The following is a 19,683-nucleotide window of genomic DNA, read 5'->3' on the forward strand; positions in this document are numbered from 1 at the left end:
TTTTCTTTAAAAAAGTGATTTTATTTGTGGCGGATATATACATGTATCATCAGACTTTATTTCATATCCCCTTCTATAAGAAAACTGATTTTATTAATCACGTTCCACTTATAATAAAAATCAGAATTTATGACATTAATATTATACAGGGGAGCTGCTCACATATGATGTCACAGATTAAAAGCGTAAAAGATTCTTTACAGGAAGCTCTTTTATTCTTTGATGGATTTTATTCATAAAACCTTTACCAATATCTCAAATTATTCTGCTTTTATCAAAACCAACTATTTTCAGGTTTAACTTCCCCTTAAAGTGCAGTTGAGTATATACCGTAAGTAACGGTGTATTAACCGCACCCGTGTATTAACCGCACCCCCAACTTTGGACTAAAAAAAAAAAAAATAAATAAAAAAATCCTTCTCACATTTACATGCATATTTGAAGTACGAAGAAACAAAAACTAAGTTAAAGATTTCAAAGTATTCAAAGAGAGGTATGCCACTGAGCTATATGAATACGTGTACAAACATAATACATTTTAGATTTCAAGGAGATTGGCTGTGAACCAGCTGAACCTTGGATTTATATTTAAACATTTCAGATTTGAATTTAGCGCCTTATGGGCTTGAATTTAAAACCAAAAGATTTTACTATAAAACTTGTTTTAGGTTAAAGCGTTAATCCTTAAGATTAAAAATGAATCCAATGTTCAGCTGGTCATTATTCACGGCTGATCTGGATTTACATGTATATTAAATCCTTTACAATTTTTTTTTTGTTATTCCAGAACTGAAGCTGTACAAGCTGAAGCTAAAGAAGATGGCCCAGCAGCTGAAGTACGAAGATGGAATCAAATCTTCACTTCATGTATGGCAGAATGAGATCTTACCGAAGTGGGATGAAGTGTGAGTATTGCTTTTAAAGTATCAGTTTAAGAGGCACAGGGATTTAACAATATTAGGAACTTTTTTATTTCTATGTCCGTGCATTAATTTAGTAGATGTGATGTACATGTAAGTACGAATGTACACAATTTTAATACAACTTGGGTGATGAGAGGGCCATAGACTGACATTTATTCCTAGAGTTTTGAATTTTGAGTGTTGTGTACATGTATAGAAATTGGAATAATGGATATTTCATATGTTTTAACGAAGTACACAAAAGTGGGTATATGACATAATGGGCTCCATCGTTTGCTTTAAATACTGGCAATGTACACATTGTATTCCTGGTTTTTTTTTTTTAAATAAGCAAAATTTTGAAATGCCCTATCTGTCCCATTTTACATCCGATTTTCATGAAATTTTCTGTACTGAGCTTGACTTATTTTCTCTACACTTGTTCAAATGAACTTGTTTTGTTTGGGGTAGAGTAGACTTGACCTATAAGTTAATCCAGACTTCAGAATAATATGGGCCACAATGTTTAATCACCAAACATGTGCTAAGTGTGTACTTATACTGAAATAGTTTAGAACAGGAAGTGAGAGTAATTTGTTATGCACTATTTATCCAGTTCCTGTTATATGTTGAAAGAAATCAAATAATATTTGTTTCGCAAGAGTTAGTTTCAATTGCAATAATGCAAAAAAAAAGAAAAAAGAAATAGGTGCATCATACACAAGGGCTGTGTGTGTTTATAAGAATTTATGTAGTTTGAAAAAAGTAACACTAAAAAAGGCCTGTATTTGAAATGCAAAAGACATGTAAGCTATGGAAATACTCCCCTAGAAAAAAACAAATGAACATTGATCTGCAGCATACGTAATACATGTACACACAATTGTATTCAATAGACATGTTGAAATACATGTGAGAGTTGGGAAAATCTTCAGATAAAACAATGGTACAGGTTGAATTGTGTATTAAGTACAACAAGTCTTGATTTAATAGATTGTAACAGACTATAACAGGTTAAGGGAGCAAAGTCCATGGCAAAAAGGGGAGTATCCAGGCTAAACCGTCAAAGTATGTATCGTCAGAGTGATATTAAAATGTCAAAGTCATTCAACCGTACTGAATTTACTTTAAATGAATTATATTCTTATTAGATCTCTGTTTTGCATTTTACATGTATGTTGTCTAACAATCAAAGAGTATGGTACATGTAGGATGGGTGGTGGGGGTATAATCAGTGTTAGGTGAATGAATACACTCTAAATTCCAAGGATTTAAAATGAATCAGGATTTAAAATAAATCCAGATCGGCTGCGAAAAGTGACCAGCCAAATAATAAATTTATTTTAAATCATAAGGATTAACTTTTATATATCAAAAGATTTAAATTCAAATCTTTCAGATTTATATTTAAATCAACAAGGTTTAAATCTAGCCGATCTGGATTTATTTTCAATCCTAGGAATTTAGAGAGTAGGTCTTGAAATAATTGGATTAAAATCTACATGCTATTGATTCAATTTGATTGCCAGTGCTACTGATTCAACTTTGACAAAATGTTTTGTGGACAGATCAAATATTAAATCTGTCCTAAAGAAATGTTTTTCATTAAAGATTTTGAGCTACCAGGGTATATTAAACAAAATTCATCTAAATCCATTCAACTTTATTTGTTAATTAATGGTTTCTAAAGTAGAAAATGAAATTGTTATTATCTATTCTAACCTGATTTCTTGCAAGCACATAAAATATGATAAACACATAAAATATCTTATCACTTCCAATCAGGTGTGTTCAAATTTAAACAGCAATATGAGTCCCGGGGGGGGGGGGGGCACTCAAATTATATTTTGATAGGGGTGTGCCTCACGAAACCCTGAAATGGGTGTCTAAGGAACTGACCACAAGGGTAAAATACAGGGTCTTGGGAAATAAATATATAGGCCTACCGGGCGGTATGAAAAACGGTCTAGGGAATGGGATCGCGGTACAGTAGGTACGGTGAACGCTAGCGCTGTGCATATATATCTGGGCGCATGGTGGGCGCTAGCGGTGCTTGGAGCTGCTAGCAGAGGGAGTTATGAAGCCGTGTGTGCAGCTCTCGCATATGGTGCTCGCGCTGGACAATTTTGGCAGGGCTAGGAAACTGAGATGTTTCGTAACGGGGTCTTGCGAGCGGGGCATCTTGCCAGCTTCTCAATGGAACTTTTGTCATTCCGGAGTATCTTGAGAACTGAAAATTAGGTCTGAAAAAGGGGGTCATCAATGCGGCACGTCCCCGTACCACCAATGTATGTGAGTGCCCCCCCCCCTCGGGCATGAGTCATGACTGAAAATGCTATTACAAAACAACGAACACAAACACGATCAGTGGTGCACCATTCAGTGTCAAAAATATAAAGCTGATTATATGTCGATTGTCTTTGAATTTCCCACTTTCGTCAGTGCAGCTTTATTGCGCAGTTTGACCCATCACAAGAAAGGTCAATTCTGGCATTTGTGTGTGTAGACCTTCACTGGGAGAGAAAATTTAAAGATGTTTCAAAACGCTTTCAGTGCTGCACTTGAGATGCTGACGGTCGTAAAATCTGAGCTGATCGCGTTTACAAACGCATATTTTCAATGTTTCGATTTTCCTTCGAATCATGATTACGACTAGGAATGGAGGACATTGAACACTTACTTTGTTTCTCATCATATCGGCGTTTTGTAATCACGCTTTCAATCATGATTCATGTGCCGTTTAAATTTGGAAACCAACATTGAGCACACCCTTAGATAATAGAGAATTATACTAGCTAGTATATTTTGTTTCCTTGTAAAATTTCATAATGATAGAGCACTTACATGTGTATTGGATACATTTAAAATATCTCCCCACTTTTATTTCATTCAATTGTAGACAAGAACTTGAAATGCAAAGTAGCTCTTGAAAACGTTGAAGTCTTTTGATGACTTTGACCCCTGTTACATCTGAGAGATTCCCTACCTCGGGCCGGCCCGGGGCCTACCTCGGGTCGGAAAGAAATCAGATGTAAACATCCCAAACCTACCTCGGGCCACCTTTTAGCGACCCTACCCGAGACCACATCAAGAGGTAGTCTCGGGTAGGTATCGGGCCGGCCCCGGTCCACCGATTCGTAGATGTAAACGCACACAAGCTTTCAAACCTATCTCGGTCCGTTCGCCAGCTGTCAAATTACGTCATAGCGCGCTATCCCCTCCCCAGCCCCGTCGTTCTTCGAATGTTTTGCGGCTTTTGACATGTGAATTGTGATTGATAAAGTCTTTGATTTTAGTGGAAAGAAGGAAGCACTTTAAACGTATTCTTTTCAAATCGATCATATCTTCAACGACTGCTGGGATCATCAGCATGCTTCCAGAATAACGAAATGTAAACAACTTCAATTAGCGCGCGCAAATTATTCAGAGCCTAGATCGAGAGTGCCCTTTGGTGTCAGCAATCGGATACCGCTCGAAACCGTACCGATAGGGGAGGGAATGAACGCTGTGATGTAAACAGACCACATTTCGGACTCGGTCCGTTCGCGAAGCTAATCCACCAATAATCCAGTCAAGGTTGCAAGTGGACTCGGTCGGGTCTCGGGTAGGAAACTTTCAGATGTAACAGGGGCCTTTGTTTACAGTAAACTGTTCATGTGGGTGTGTATTTTTTTTTTACAACTCTCCATCAAAAAGTTCTATCACACCCATTCAATCACAAAAATATCTATGAATAATGAGAACTTATTCAGAACTCAAAATAACTGATAATTATGCATTCACACAATACCTGAATCAGATTAAAGTTGTCATATATATGAATACAAAGCCTTGTATCCTTACTTGAACTAATGATACACATTCTGCCTGCCTCGTTACATTGTACATGTATGTACATATCAAAATTTTCTGTAGGCCTATTTCTGTTATTTTAAATTTGTTTTCACACTGCAATAATCTCAGAGATTAAAGTTCTTGTGATTCCAAAAAGTATGCTAATTGGGACATTTTTCACCAGATATTCTATTTTGCTTTCACACGGTCATTTTATTTGGTATTTTTGTTATTAGGTTGGTGTGAAACCGCATCCTAATACTCGAGGCAATTGATAGAAAGGGGGAGTTGTCTGCAGTTTTGCAGCTAGTCATGTGACTATTTTTTTCCCGATTCATCGAAGCCACCTCAATAACCTGTACATTGATATTGAATTTGTCAGCAACATATCCAAGTTAGCTGGGTTTATTTTTTAAAATAATATTTTCAATCGTCCTTCTGTTTCACTAGTTATTTTGTCAGTAAATGTATGTGGGAAACTTCTGGTGATCTATGAAAAATTTAGTAGGCTATCTTTAGGCTGTATTTTATTGAACGCCAGCAGAATTTTTAGATTTTTTCACTGATTTTTTATCATCCAATTTTCTTAGAGAAATCTTTACAAATCCACTGTTTTCATTTTCTTCATTGCTTTTTAAAAAGAAATCTTTAATAGTGGCTTTCAGCAGCAGATCCAGAAGTTGATGTTTAGAAGTGATACCCCCCACCAAAAAAAAGAAATGATAAAAAATATAGGAACAAAGGGCCATCGCCACCAAAAGAGGGGGCATGAAATTATTTGATTAATGGAGTTAGTTAATATGAGAAACTATTAAACCCAAAAAGGGGCAGAGGCCATTGTGGATTTCTATTCTCTTTTTATCTCATGTTGACCCTGATATTAAGCAATAGGGCCTACGTGGAACCCCCACAAAAGAATAATCACAGTGTGAGAATAATAAAAAAAAACAACGGACAATAGCTCATAATGTTATACTCAGAAAAATAAAGGACAGATGGTAAACAAGTGGCCAATTTGCTTTGCTTTGAAAATATTGAAGAGGCGTAGGGGGTAAATCTATATCGTATGGAATAGTCCACCCACGATCACAATGACATTGACGATGACAATTGGCAAGCTGTATTGTGAATTAGAAAAAAAATATTCCTTTTGTATAATAGGCCTATATGTACATGTCGAGTTGATTTAAAACTGATTCCAATACAGTAGGCAAATTGTGTGCATACATACAATCTTATGCATGGAAATGTTTCCTGGTATCACATTGCACTTTCCTTCCATTTTTATTTTGCTTTTGGACTACACAAATTGTTTTTATGTAGTGCTTAGGCTTTTTGCACAGGACTTCCATTTTTTGGAGAACGTACATGTATTTTCTGGGGTAGCATGATCGAAACATGCAAGCCTTTAATAATGACACAATAAGTACAATCCTAGCAAAAAAACCAATGAGTCCGCAGTATGAAGTACTTTAAATCTATAATAGGAAAAAAAAACACAGAGATATAGAAATTCTTTTGTACATAATAATGTGTGATACATGTCCATGATGGAAAAGTCTGCTAACAAATGAAGTCGTCACTTACCCTGGAGTACACATCTATGATTACATAGATGCTGGGAAAATGAGCCAATCAAATTTGACTATGAAATCCTCATTCCTGGAATTTGCCAGCCATCTTGAAGAAGAAGATTTTAGAACTTGGCAAAGTGACATAATATTCATATATAATTATAGCTATCCCTACATGTAGGTATCCAGTATCACCTAAAAAGAAAAATATAAGATAACCAGAATTATTATCTAGACTAGAATGCAATCATACAATGTATTATATTTAAACTTGCTAAAGGCCTACATTACTGTTTATCGTTTAAACCATGGTTCTAGTAGGATCCCTGTTTGAACATAGAATTTCTCAAATTATGTCACAGAGTGTGTTTTGGTTTGTACACTAATCTTATTTGAAATTATAAATTATCATGTATGATTTTATGCAAACATCTGTAACCTTTCGTTATTGGAGGCAGTGAGATCAAAGATTGTTTATTTGTAGGCACAATGTTGAACTTTGTACATTGCATTCATAATCGTAAAATGAGTATTAAAACATATTTATTATTGATTGTTCATGATTCTTATATTCACACATGGATCATGAATGTGAAATACTGGCAAATAGAATGTGCGAAAAAATCTTTGTTGTAGATTGTGAACAAATATTTTTATGGGAAAAAAAAATCAAAGTTAGAAGGAAATGACTTGGCTTTTTGGGCAATCTGCAAAAGATAATCTGCCATAAAAGTCCTCGCGGAAGCCTCTGGTTGGTGGATTTATTTTAATACATTTTATGCCAGTGGATAATCCAAGAAAAAGTTAATACAGAATCATTGAGTTGAACTTATTTGTATTTCTGCTTTTAGGGACCTTTTTTTTTTACTTTGAAAGAAAAGTTTTTATCAGCTTGATGGAGTTGCAGGGCCATTAAAACAAAAGTTCATTGACTTCCTCCAACAATCAAATCTTAAAGCTTCCACAGTATTTTTTTTCAAGTTGAGAAAAGAACTGAATTGAATTACATGAAGTCAATCTTTCAGAGTCAAGGAAGAAAGGAATATTTTTCATTTTCTTAGTAATTTCATCACTTTTAAGGAAATGTGGATAATAGATGGGCATTTCATGGATGTAAAGATGTGAAATTTTAAATATTCGCAACTTTGGGGAAGGTTTTTTTTTATGCGGTGAAAGTTCAAAATACTTTACAAAATGGTAAAATGGTTGTGCTTTTAGTGGACGCTTTTACTTTTGACTAGCTGTTTGCAACATCTGTGAAATGTTGTACAAATAAATATTATTAATCCACTTTTATCGCATCACATGTCCAACCATAGTCTATCAATGATATTTCTCGGTTTACATGTATATCTCATTGTAATAATGTATTATGACCTTCGATTGAACCGTTTCATAATAACCCCCACACAGCTGAACAAGGTACAAACTCCATATTTATAAAGCCTGATAAATCAGTTTGTCTGTTCTCTTTTGTAAACTTATAGTTATATAGCAAAAATAAGTGCATACTCCTACCAAAGATCATGTTAACTCGAATAGAAGAAAGAGTGAATAAAATGGTTGATATATTTTGCCAGCAGTATTTCTATTCCTTAGATATATATTCTACATGGGCTAAACCCATTTTTAACTAAAATTGCCTTTGGTCAATGCTATATCTGGTCTAGGACATGTACGTTTGGTCTAATTTCCATTTTGTCAAATGAAAATTTATGTGCCATCTTTTATACTGTTGTGTTTGGGCAGTATTGTGTATTATTAGCATTATGATCATCATGTGAGCTATGCATGCATGCACATGGCTCTTCTCAACCTGATACATGTTTATGATCCTATTTGATGACAAGAACTCAGAGTGAGTCACTTCAAAAGCATTTGTAATGATGCACAGAGGTCATACCCATAATGCACTTATTTCCTCCTAGACTGATAATCACATGTGTGTGAGGGTGTGTATGTGGGTGTGTGTGGTAGAGGGGTGTATCTAGGATGCTCATGGGAAAGGGAGGGGGTAACATTAGGGGTGGAAGTATAACAACTTTCCTAACAAAAAAGAAGAGTAAAAGGATATACATGTAGTATATTAAGCTCTACATACAGTGTAGCAAGCACAATCCTATAAACAGGATTGGTAAGGGGGCAGTGAGGAGGAGGAGGAGCAGCATGGGGGGGGGGGCATGATCAGAGGTTAAGAAGATATTTAGATGACGGCCTGGGGTGCTCGCAGCATAATATTTTATCAATCCAGATGGATATACATAATTTAGTCAAGTCAAAGTGGGAAATTTCATTTTTTTTCATTTCATTTACATCATTTTCAACAAAATATAAATCAAATAAATACAATCATAACAAGTCAACATCTGAAAAAAATATACCAAGGTCATTAAATCAACTTGAAAAAGACCTATTATAAGAAAGTTACATACAAAATAATCATGTGCAAAGGATTTGTGATTTATAATTTGTGAAAATGGAGGATCCTACTAAAAAGCAAAGCTTGTATATTGTGGGCTCCTCAAAATATGACAAACGAGAAATAAATTTTATATATATACAAGTAATCCCACCCCATCGAAAAAAAAATCCACAGCAGTGTCTGCCGTACATGTCGGGTTTTTCTTAATAAAACATATTTCAGTTTCAATATTGTGATATATTGATACGAGATCTGAAATTCTAATGTACTTTTTAAAACCAATTTATTCATGCACAGTCAAATGTGGATAGTGGAATGTTTCTTCTTCTAAATTTTGTTATAATTCAAGTTCAGGGATGCATTTATCTTGAATGAAAATTTTTTTAAATTTTCACTCACTGTCAGTCTGGTATTGTAACCATTTCCTTTGGTTTTGTTCTCAGTAGTTAGTTGAGGATTGAATAAATCCATCATGAGACCACAAATAAATTCCATAGATTATAATGATTTATGTGGCTGAAAATGAGACACAAAAGCATGTTTTTTCTCTCTGTAGTCTCCCTAGTATGATTTTGTGTTATCATTTCCGAAAATAATACCTCTACAAAAGTATGTGAATTTAAACTATTTGCCTTTATGATTTATGGAAATAATTTGTTGAATTCTCTGCCAGCATTTTGTTAGAATTGATTTGGGTAAATGCCACTTCAAATTTCACAAATATATTTTTAAAGTATTGAATAAAGAATTTAGATCTGTACATGCAATTTTTTTAGAGTATTAAAAATGTATTCCATATATTTTTTAAAGGTGTTTGTACTTAAAAACATCAAGTGTATGAAAGGGAGGGGGTAGTCATATATCTCTTATTCCATCAAAATTTTCCCCTAATATTTATATTGACAATTGAAAAAAGCTTGAATATTTATAGGCAGAACAGTTTAATGTTTAGGGCTGATAAGTATCAAATTGTGTATTTTACTCTTGAGATATTGTCTAATACAGAAGTTTGTTTTGTTTTGTATTATATATTTGCAGTAAGAAGCACAAGAAGACAAGGGAACTATGGTGGCAGGGGATTCCCCCGAGTATTAGAGGGCGTGTCTGGATGCTGGCCATCAAGAACGAACTCAATATCACTCACGGTTAGTAGTTCTAAGTTATTATATTTTGGCGTCATGTGTACCTGGGAGGCGAAAGCGAACTGAATCCCTATTACCCGCAGGTCATATATAACTGATTGGGTTTAGTGCAGTTGGACTGCTACACCGGGATTTCCCCCTACTCTTTCTTTTACGAATAATGCAGTGGGTTCTAAATGTGCAAAGGTAGCGACTCTCCTCTACACATTACATTACTTTCATGAGTTACAGGCTTTTTATAATGCGAGGGCGGATGGAGTATTTTGTACACATTCATGTGCAATCCCTAAAGATTAGTCATTTGTGATTGATTTACCTTTGCAAAATTCTACAAGGCATTTGTAAGAGTTTGGAAAATGTCAAAAATACAAAAGGGATATTTCTGGATTCTAAGATCTAACCTCTAGAAGAGTCGTAGAGGAAGTGTGTTTCCTTTGAGTTTCCGACTACGCATTTGGGTGTCTTTATTATCCCCATACTGGTCTGGAATTCATGTGACTTCAAATGTCTTTCAGGTGTATTCAGCTTTAAATTTACCAACCTTTATAACTGCATTGTAAAACTTCACATAATTCATATAATTGTCATTTTCATTTGTTGTCTTGTATTCTTTCTTTTGTTTTTTTTAGAATTATTTGAAATCTTCCTTATCCGTGCCAAAGACAAAATCAAGATGTGTAGTGAATCAGAATCAGAGGGCATTGGTCTTGAAGAGAGTAAGTTTAATCTCATTTCAATTCTGTATGAAATGTAAGGTTGTTTTTTTAATGCAAATTCATGGAATTTTACTCACATTACTCGGTGGATGCACATGATCCATTGGCATTTGTATGATGTAAATTAACTGTTTGATATAAATGTTTCAATAAGAAAAAACACCTAACATTTCCATGTGGATATTATCAAATTGAGAAACAAAATTGAAAAGAAAAAGTGATAGTTACTGCAAAGTAGCCACGATAATTTGATAAAGGTAAGTGTTAATTCTGTACAAAACATCACTCCACACGTCCCATGCATTATCGAATTGAAGGAAGGAATCGGAATTGAACATAACTTTTCCCTGTCCAATCAATCAAAATTCCAGTGACATTTGGAGGCTTGTAGTCAGGCCCTTCTGATTTCATTTCAACCCAGACAAATTCAGTTATAGAGAACAACATGCTGCTCAAAACATTTAAAGGTGCGTTCAGTAGACTTACTTGAGCTAGAATCCCAATCATAAACCACCTCTCAAAACGTTCACACACAAAAAAAACGATTGTTGCAGGCCAACGTTCAACCATTTTTTCCTTCATCAGAGATGTTTTTCTCCTTATTTCAAGCCTACCCACCAAAAAAATACATGTAAAATTCACATTGGATTTCATGTCAAGCATATCCTTGCCTCATTTCCTTCAGACTTAAATTATGGCAATTTTGCCATTATTGCAGCTACCATGGAAACCTTGATTTTGATTGGCTGCTGAGTCCTGTTACCATGGTAGTTTATAATGGCAAAGTTACCGTAGTTGTAAGTCTTAAATGGGGGACCTGAACCAGAATAAGGCCTTTTATTTTATCATTATTGAGAATTCTTTTGCTCTCCTTCAAATTAAAACGCCTTTGATTTATGGAATTGCCTTTCACAGCATACCTTTTCCAGCATTTCATGATGTTCTTATTTGAAAGACGTTTATTTTTGCAACCAATCAAAAATCGCTTGTCCTAAACCTCGGTTTGAAATAATGCCAATGAAAACTGCGTATCTAGGGTAAACAATGTTCATTCAAATGCTACCCAAGAGAACCCAACATGTTTTTGTTAAAATGTGTGCAATTGGTGCTAGTTCTAATAGATTTGATGAAAGAAGTTTACACAGTATTTCACACTTGAAAAGTTCTGAAAAAAAGTGATGACAAAATCAATTGATGCGATGTCAAATCATTGTCTTTATCTAGGTGATTTAAAAGAATTTTCCTATTGATTGCCTAGTTTCATAATTTTGCTAGAAAAGACTTGATTTATGGTAATGAAGGCATCATGTTCTTTATGATGATGTGTTGAATATTAAAACCAGCCAACCATGCAATAGAAATTATGGCATACTGGTTTATAGTCCATAGCCTCCTTTTCTCATCAATTAGGCTGGTAATTAAATATTCATGCCTTTTAAAAATAGGAAAACAATTACCTAATGTTCCCTTTTTATTGTCTGGAGGCCTTCAGTGTAGATGAATTTCGTCAAGCTAATTGTAATCATGATTAACCTATTTTATCTCCCTCTTTCTGTCTCTCTCTCTCTTGCCTTATCTAGTTCATGCTGCTAGTCGAGAGAACAGCGTTGATGTTATCAAGCTAGATGTAGCAAGGACATTCCCGCATTTATGTATATTTCAGAAGGTAAACAGGAGAGGAATGGGGAGTGGCATTTACACCTTCCCAATCAGCAAAAATACCTTGTATTTCTTTGGAGAATGTTTCATGAAGCATGTTTTCAGTGATTTTCACTGACAAATTTGCTCTAGGCCAATCAGATGCGAGGATTTTGGTAGCTTATAACAATGTTTATTGAAAATCAGTGACTATTGTTTTGTGAAATACTTCCCTAATTAGGAATTGTATCTTACTCTGAGAATACCTATTTTACCCAATGTAATAGCGAAGTGTTTGTAATATTCCTGATAGAGATAGGATAACGCATAACTATATTTAAGTATAACACTCTTTAGTCTTCTTGTAAGCCTAAAAGTTGGAGAACTTTATCTGGTTGAAGCAGTTTTTAATGCTTCAAATAAATTATTAGATATTTTGAGGCCTAAACAAGCTCTCGTAATTCACAGGTATTTTACTGATCGGACATGTGTGAAGAACCGTTGAGAGCCAATGCTGATTATGTGATGAGCTAGGCCCGAGCATTGTATGGCAGCCATGCAAACATTGCTGTCAAGTGCAAATTCATGTTCAATCGTGCATCCGAGTATAAAGTGGGGCTATTAAAAGGGTTGGTGGGGAAATTGATTCTACTTTTAGTAGTTGTGTTACATTAATGAGGGAAGATGGTAAAAATACAGAACTTTAGGATGGAAAGGGGGTTGGTAACAAAGATTCTGGTTGGTATACAAAATGGAACATTGCCTCTTGGTCTACACCCATTTTGTCTAATTACTATTTGATCTCATCCCATATGGTCTAATCCTAGTTCATTAACCACCATTTGGTCTAATTGCCACAAAGCCCATTTTCCATTTTGTCTAATTTCCGGATAGCCTATACTTATTTTGTAGAATATCCACCCGATGTAACACCACTTTATTAGATGAACAGTACATAAACCAGATTTTTCTTTGAAAAGTGCAAAAAGTTGGTAGACGAAATGGAAATTAGACCATCTGAGCATTAGACTATGGGCAATTCCATGAAATAATCAACCTTTTTGTACGTCTGACCCCCATTTTTCTCAAGTTTTACTTCACTTTATAAACTGACCAAGTTATGGTCATTTGAGAGCATTGCAGACTGTCAAAAGAACAAGAAATCAGAGACAGAAAATTTCATGAAGGTCCCACATATAGGAAGTCGGACGTACATATTTTATAGAATGGCCCCTATATGACAATTAGCCCATATTAGACCAAGTGGTAATTCACAGCTCTACCAGCCCCCCCCCCCCTCCATTCCATTCTATTAATCTCTTTAATGAATACTCATGTAATTAGGTTGCAGAAAAATTGTTCAAGGACAATTACATTAATGATGTAGCTTTCAACGATGAAATGCTAACTTCATGATTACATTATGTGTTTGGAAGTGGCATCATTCTCCAATTTCATGGTTTGGAAATGTCTATTTTAGGAGCTTAATCAACAGAAACGGTACAGTGTATTTACTTTTTCGTCATGGTTTGGTTACATTATCCAATTTGTATGAGCCATGGAGATATTCACATATTCAGGAGTGATGACTCTATCAGTGTTTGTTTCATCTATGTTACTGTATAGGCACTTCATTTTGAACATGAATGATATTTTTACTTGAAATACAAATTTGATAGGCAATAAAAGTATAAGAATTTAATATTTTGATAAACTTTTCTCAATGCAGAGGCTTTACAGTTCTAAAAGGACCAAAAATACATGTATGCCGACATAACCCAAAGGTTAGCGATTGATTATATGCTTGCTTTTCGCGATTGATTGTACATTGTCAGCAATGCAATCAATCATGTAAAAAAAATTTCTACAAAAATTGCTAAGCTTTGTGTTACGGGCCCCTGGTGTGTCAAGAAGCCTCTTCAGTGAATTATTCTGTCATGGAAAAATTTAATAAGAACGTATACATTTTGTTATTTTCATCTTTTGTATACTAGTAATGCATTTCTCACTTTTCTTGAATATAGGGAGGTCCTTACTTCGATCTACTTCATGGTGTGTTAGGAGCTTATGCATGCTACAGACCAGATGTGGGATATGTAAGTTAAACCTCGGGAAAGACCGTGAGATTTCAGGTCACCACACTCCATGCAACTGATATATGACCTGATTTTGGAAGGAGCAGCATTTTGCTTATTTTCACATAATATAATCAAATAGAATGATCTTATTTGGGGTTGAGAATAAGTATTAGAATAAGATTACAAGTTTGATTGATCGCAAGCCTTTACTTAGCAGTATGATGATGTTATAAGCCCGATAAGGAAAGCAAAGCAACCAGTAACCACGAGAAATCAGATATCAGGAAATAATATATGATACTTTCAATAAGAGGAAATCAATTTTATTTCATTCCTATTATTATTTTCACTAATTCTAATTTGATAGTTGAAAGGGATGTCATTCTTATCCGCTGTATTTCTGGTGTAATATGGCTGATGCTTTCATTTGTTTGTAACCTCCTAAATTTAGACAGTTACCTCAAGTAATCAGATACTTGCAGAGTATAAGGAAATAGGATCATTTGCTTATGCATGCCCAACTTTCTGGGATAGCCTTCCTGAAGACATCAAAAAAATGTACCTCAGTCGAAAATCTTCTCAAAACTCTTATTTAAATCTTAGCTCTTTATGCAGCTTGAGCACTCTACGGAGTGGATTTAGCGCTTTATAAGTCACATTGTTATTAATATTATTATTATTATTATTACTATTATTATTATTATTATTGTTATTATTATCATCATCATCATAAATGATGAATTATACTTTTCAGAAGAGGAAATCACGTTTTTCAAAATGCTAAATAAATCAATTCCAAAATTAAGTTCATAGTATTTATGTTCTTTTTTTCACTAATTCTAATTCTAATTAATAGGTGCAAGGGATGTCGTTCATAGCAGCAGTATTTCTGCTGTATCTCGACGTAGCTGACGCTTTCATTTGCTTCGCCAACCTACTCAACAAGTCTTGCCAGCTAGCTTTCTTTAGGCTTGATCAACAAGTTGTAAGTTTTTACCGATCCTTCTAGTTTTTCTCTTTAACTATTGATATTTTTTTAGTGTCTTTGCAGAGAAGTTAGAGATTTCTAGAATTCAAACCTGTGAGATTTTCATCAATAGAAGAAACCTGGTGGGTGTTTCATAAAGCTGTTCGTAAGATAAGAGCGACTTTAAGAACGACTGGTGATCCTTTCTTTTGGTAAATGGTATACGCCATTGGCGATGGTTTGGCGCGTAAGAAAGGTTCACCAGTCGTTCTTAAAGTCGCTCTTAACTTACAAACAGCTTTATGAAACAGCCCCCCAGTAATTTCAACTCCTAATGATAAGCATTTTGCTTCTTGTGAATGGTTTGACTGTTTTCACTGATTTTGGATTCTGTTCAGTCTGGCTCACACCTTTTCGTTTTGAGCTTGCATTCTGCTGCGTATTGCCCGAATGCAGACAGCGGCAGGCAAAGGCAACACAACATAACAAGCTTATACGAGTTCAATGTGCAAACTAACGCAGAGTCCTTGCATTCTAGCTCGGATGTTTGACATTTTCAAACATCTGCCACTGAACGCAACCAAAATCCATACAAAGAAAGACGAGCGGCGACGAGCAAATTCTAGAAAGGACGCGCGAGTACAAGCAGCGAGCAATAGAGAGCAGCTTGTGCATGCATTAACGCAGCGTTTCTGTTTGATTACCTCGACTACCTCGCTCTAGCTCGCATCACCTCTCTTGACTGTGTGCAACTCTGTACGAGCTGCGACGAGCTTGTACGCAAAAGTGTGATTGCAACCTAATATTTTGCTGCGTCAGGCTGCGCATTGCATTAATACGCAGCTTAAAATGCAAAGCTGTGAGCCATGCTTTAAAATCATTACTCAATGGTTGACCACATCATCCTTTAAAAAAAAAGATAAATAAATAAAAATGCACAGAACAAAGAAAATACAATCACAAACCTCTTATGGTAACTGAGTGGTAGAGCGCCCGGCTCATAAACGTAAGGCCATGGGTTCAATCTTCAACTGAGTCATACTAAAGGCTTATCAAATGTGACCTACCTCATTGTAGTACTCGATGTACGAGTAGGGTTATACATATTGCATTATGAAAATTTGGGGCCAAATGGAAAGACAGCTACTAGCTGAATTGCTTCCATTGGTGAATAAGAATTATTATCAATATTATTATTAATTGATCCATCATTTTTTTCCCCTTTTTTCCACAGATGCAATCCTACTTCAATGCCTTTGAGGAGTATTTTCAAGACAGTCTCCCTCGTCTCTTTTCTCACTTTGATGAACTTGGCATCTCACCAGACCTATACATCATTGACTGGTATGTTTTAATCTGCCTTGACTCCTCAATTTCGAACAGTCATTAATATTCTTTTTTTTTTTTTACATTAAGATAATGAATAGGGATAATACCATCCGTCAAATTGTATGATAATACTAAAATGTCAATGGAGTGTTGCCAATTTGCTTTTTTAAAACAATGATTTTGTTGTTTTCAATGCATTGCCAATTTAGAGTCTGTAATGATTAGCTTAAGTTTTACCAAGGGTAACTCCTTGGTTTAACCACATCTCCACATCATTGACTGGTAGATTTGCTTGAATTTGAAGGTCACCCTCACAAGAAGTTTATTGTAAAAAATAACAGAAAAATGATATTTTAGAAAAAAAAGCTTCAAAGATTACAAAGAATTTTAAATTTTTTCAAGGGAAATTGAAGAATTATGTCAACACTTATGGAGAATTTTGTGACAATTTTCAGGAAAAAAATGAAGTTTTCAAAATTTCTTTCAAATGCCCCCACTGTGTATGACCATCTGCTATGAAACAGAGTTCCAGTCCTATTTCTGTGAAGTGAATATTAGGTATGAAGTTACACACTGTTTGATGTGAACCATGAAATGATGCTATTCAGTAGAAGCTTTAGTAGAAATATGTGGAGCGTTGTGGCCCAGTGAATTAGTCTTCTGACTTTGAAACAGAGGGTCGTGGGTTCGAATCCCAGCCATGGCGTAATTTCCTTCAGCAAGAAATTTATCCACATTGTGCTGCACTCAACCCAGGTGAGGTGAATGGGTACCCGGCAGGATTAATTCCTTGAATGCATGAGCGCTGAAAGGCAGCTCGAGCTAAAGCAGGGGTAGTAATAATAATAACATCGCGCCTTGTATTAGAATATTTCTAGAAAGATGGCGCTATATAAATGCCTATTATTATTACTAAAATGAAGAGAATAGCTGAAGAATTATTTAATTGCTATCATTGTTTGCCCATGCAGGATGTACACTCTGTACAGTAAGTCGTTACCTCTGGACGTGGCCTGTAGGGTCTGGGATGTGTTCTTCAGAGATGGGGAAGAACTGCTCTTCAGAACGGCTTTAGGTGAGTGTCTGCCATCACATATTGGGTACGGTCAGACCTGTCTATAATGATCACCCAAAGGGGAATAGAAAATGGGTCTTCAGGCCACCGTGCACAACTTATAACTGGTCATTTCCTGAAAATGAATGAAAAGTATCTTTTTATTTCAGGTTCAAATTAACTGAAAGAATACCAATATAACAAATTTTGGATTATTGCAAGCCTTTATTTTGGAGTATAGGCCAAATTAGTTTCAAATCGTAGCCAATCGTACAATTGCCATAACATTAAGACTAGGTATGAAACTTGCTTTTCTTTTAATAAGGATGATAGCATAGTCACAAATTAGAACATAGGTATTCGTACAATGATTTAAAACATTACACAATAAGATTTTCCATGTCTCAATATTAGCATCAAATTCTACTACGTTTTATTCACAAATCGGGTTTGCAGACCAATCGTAAGGTATGTGGGGGCCTTTATGGACAGATTTCTGCAGTACATGCTTTTAGATATCACCCTCACCCCCTCCCTCCACTTTACTCTATCCGGCTTCCTGAACATATCCCTCCTACTCTCCTCCACCACTTGCTTTTTCCATGTCTTCTTCGGTCACCCTTTCCCCTCTGACCAGCTACATCAAAATCAAGTGCCCTTCTCAAAACATCATTTAAATTAATGGAGAAAATCATCAAACAGAGACAAAACTTTTGTCTCCAATAGACAGGTGCTCACTCGAGCAGGTTTAACTATATTACAATTGTTTATTGCTACTTTGGTGACCAAGATTTATGTTTGAATGATGTTAAATATTTAGGAGAGTGGTTTCATTCGTTTAAAAAAAGCCAAAACTTTTGTTCCCAATAGACAGGTGTTCACTCGAGCAGGTTAAATTATATTACAATTGTTTATTGCTACTTTTGTTGATTGTTTAGGGGGTTGGTTAAAAATCTTATAGTGTCATTAGTTCTTAAATGTACTTCTTGATGATGACGATGATTACTAACTCCATTATGATTGTGTCTTTGACATGTCAGGTGTCCTATCCCTCTATGAGGAGGTCCTGCTCAACATGGACTTCATCCAGGCTGCACAGTTCCTCACCAACATCCCTGTCACCATCGACAGCGACAAGCTCTTCAAGCACGTCGGCAGCATCGACATGCACCAGAAGAAGTTTGGCCAGATCCTCATGCAGCACTTGTCGTCCAACCTTGCCAATCAGTCTGGAAGCTAGTGAAGCAGTTGCTGTCGGGACTGTGCAACAGGTCAGGTTCAATCCCATGTTTTCATGTCTGGGACTGGACAGAGTATATTTCAAGAATGCCAGTCTCAGGGTTTCCTAGACCTTGGGAAGAAACTGGCTTCACCCCACTCATAATCTGCTGTGTAATTCAGAGATAGGAACTTGTGAAGCAGTTTCTATCAAAACTCTGGACAGATAAGGAAGCTGGCTTCATTCCAACCCTTAGGCTACAGAGTATTCCAGAGATGCCATTCCAAATGGCTCTACCAATTTCCTTGATAATGGAGTATTTCAGAGGCTCCAGTACTCGCTTCATCAAAATATCAGATGTGCAAGTTCACAGACATCCAATAGGTTCTGACTGAACTATTTGTGGACATTTCTATGGCAGTAGATTATGATGTATCTATATTATACACAAAAGATAGAAATTCTACATTTGTTTCCAGTTGAGCATTTCATGAAAATCAGTCAGTGACTTTTCACTATTTGTTATAAGCTACTGAAATCCTTGCATCTGATTGGCTTAGAGCAAATTTGTCTATGAAAATCAGAGACAAGATACTTCATGAAACAGTCCCCTGTTGCCTCAATGACTGAAACCTCACAGAGAATGTATGATTTACTCAAAGCTTGCAATATTTAGAAAGAAAGGGTCAAGAGCTGTTTCTGATGCACAATCCTGTAGGTTTTACTGTGTCAGCATATATAATTTAGTAAGCAATACCTCAAGAGGATACAATATATAGGTCATGTATTTCATCAATCCTACAATTGT

At 35.5% G+C, this 19,683-nt stretch overlaps 1 protein-coding gene across 1 annotated transcript; it reads left to right on the top strand.

The window, feature by feature from the left end:
* The first annotated feature begins 791 nt into the window (after positions 1-791).
* LOC129272493 (TBC1 domain family member 12-like) lies at positions 792-19,651 on the top strand. The gene is made up of 9 exons (XM_064107350.1): positions 792-905; positions 9,771-9,877; positions 10,504-10,590; positions 12,171-12,256; positions 14,253-14,324; positions 15,163-15,291; positions 16,508-16,617; positions 17,574-17,677; positions 18,697-19,651. The coding sequence occupies exons 1-9, from the start codon at positions 820-822 to the stop codon at positions 18,894-18,896; spliced, it is 981 nt and encodes a 326-aa protein (XP_063963420.1). The 5' UTR covers positions 792-819; the 3' UTR covers positions 18,897-19,651.
* Positions 19,652-19,683: the final 32 nt, after the last annotated feature.

Source organism: Lytechinus pictus, chromosome 12 (assembly GCF_037042905.1).
Source record: "Lytechinus pictus isolate F3 Inbred chromosome 12, Lp3.0, whole genome shotgun sequence".
Taxonomy (NCBI): domain Eukaryota; kingdom Metazoa; phylum Echinodermata; class Echinoidea; order Temnopleuroida; family Toxopneustidae; genus Lytechinus; species Lytechinus pictus.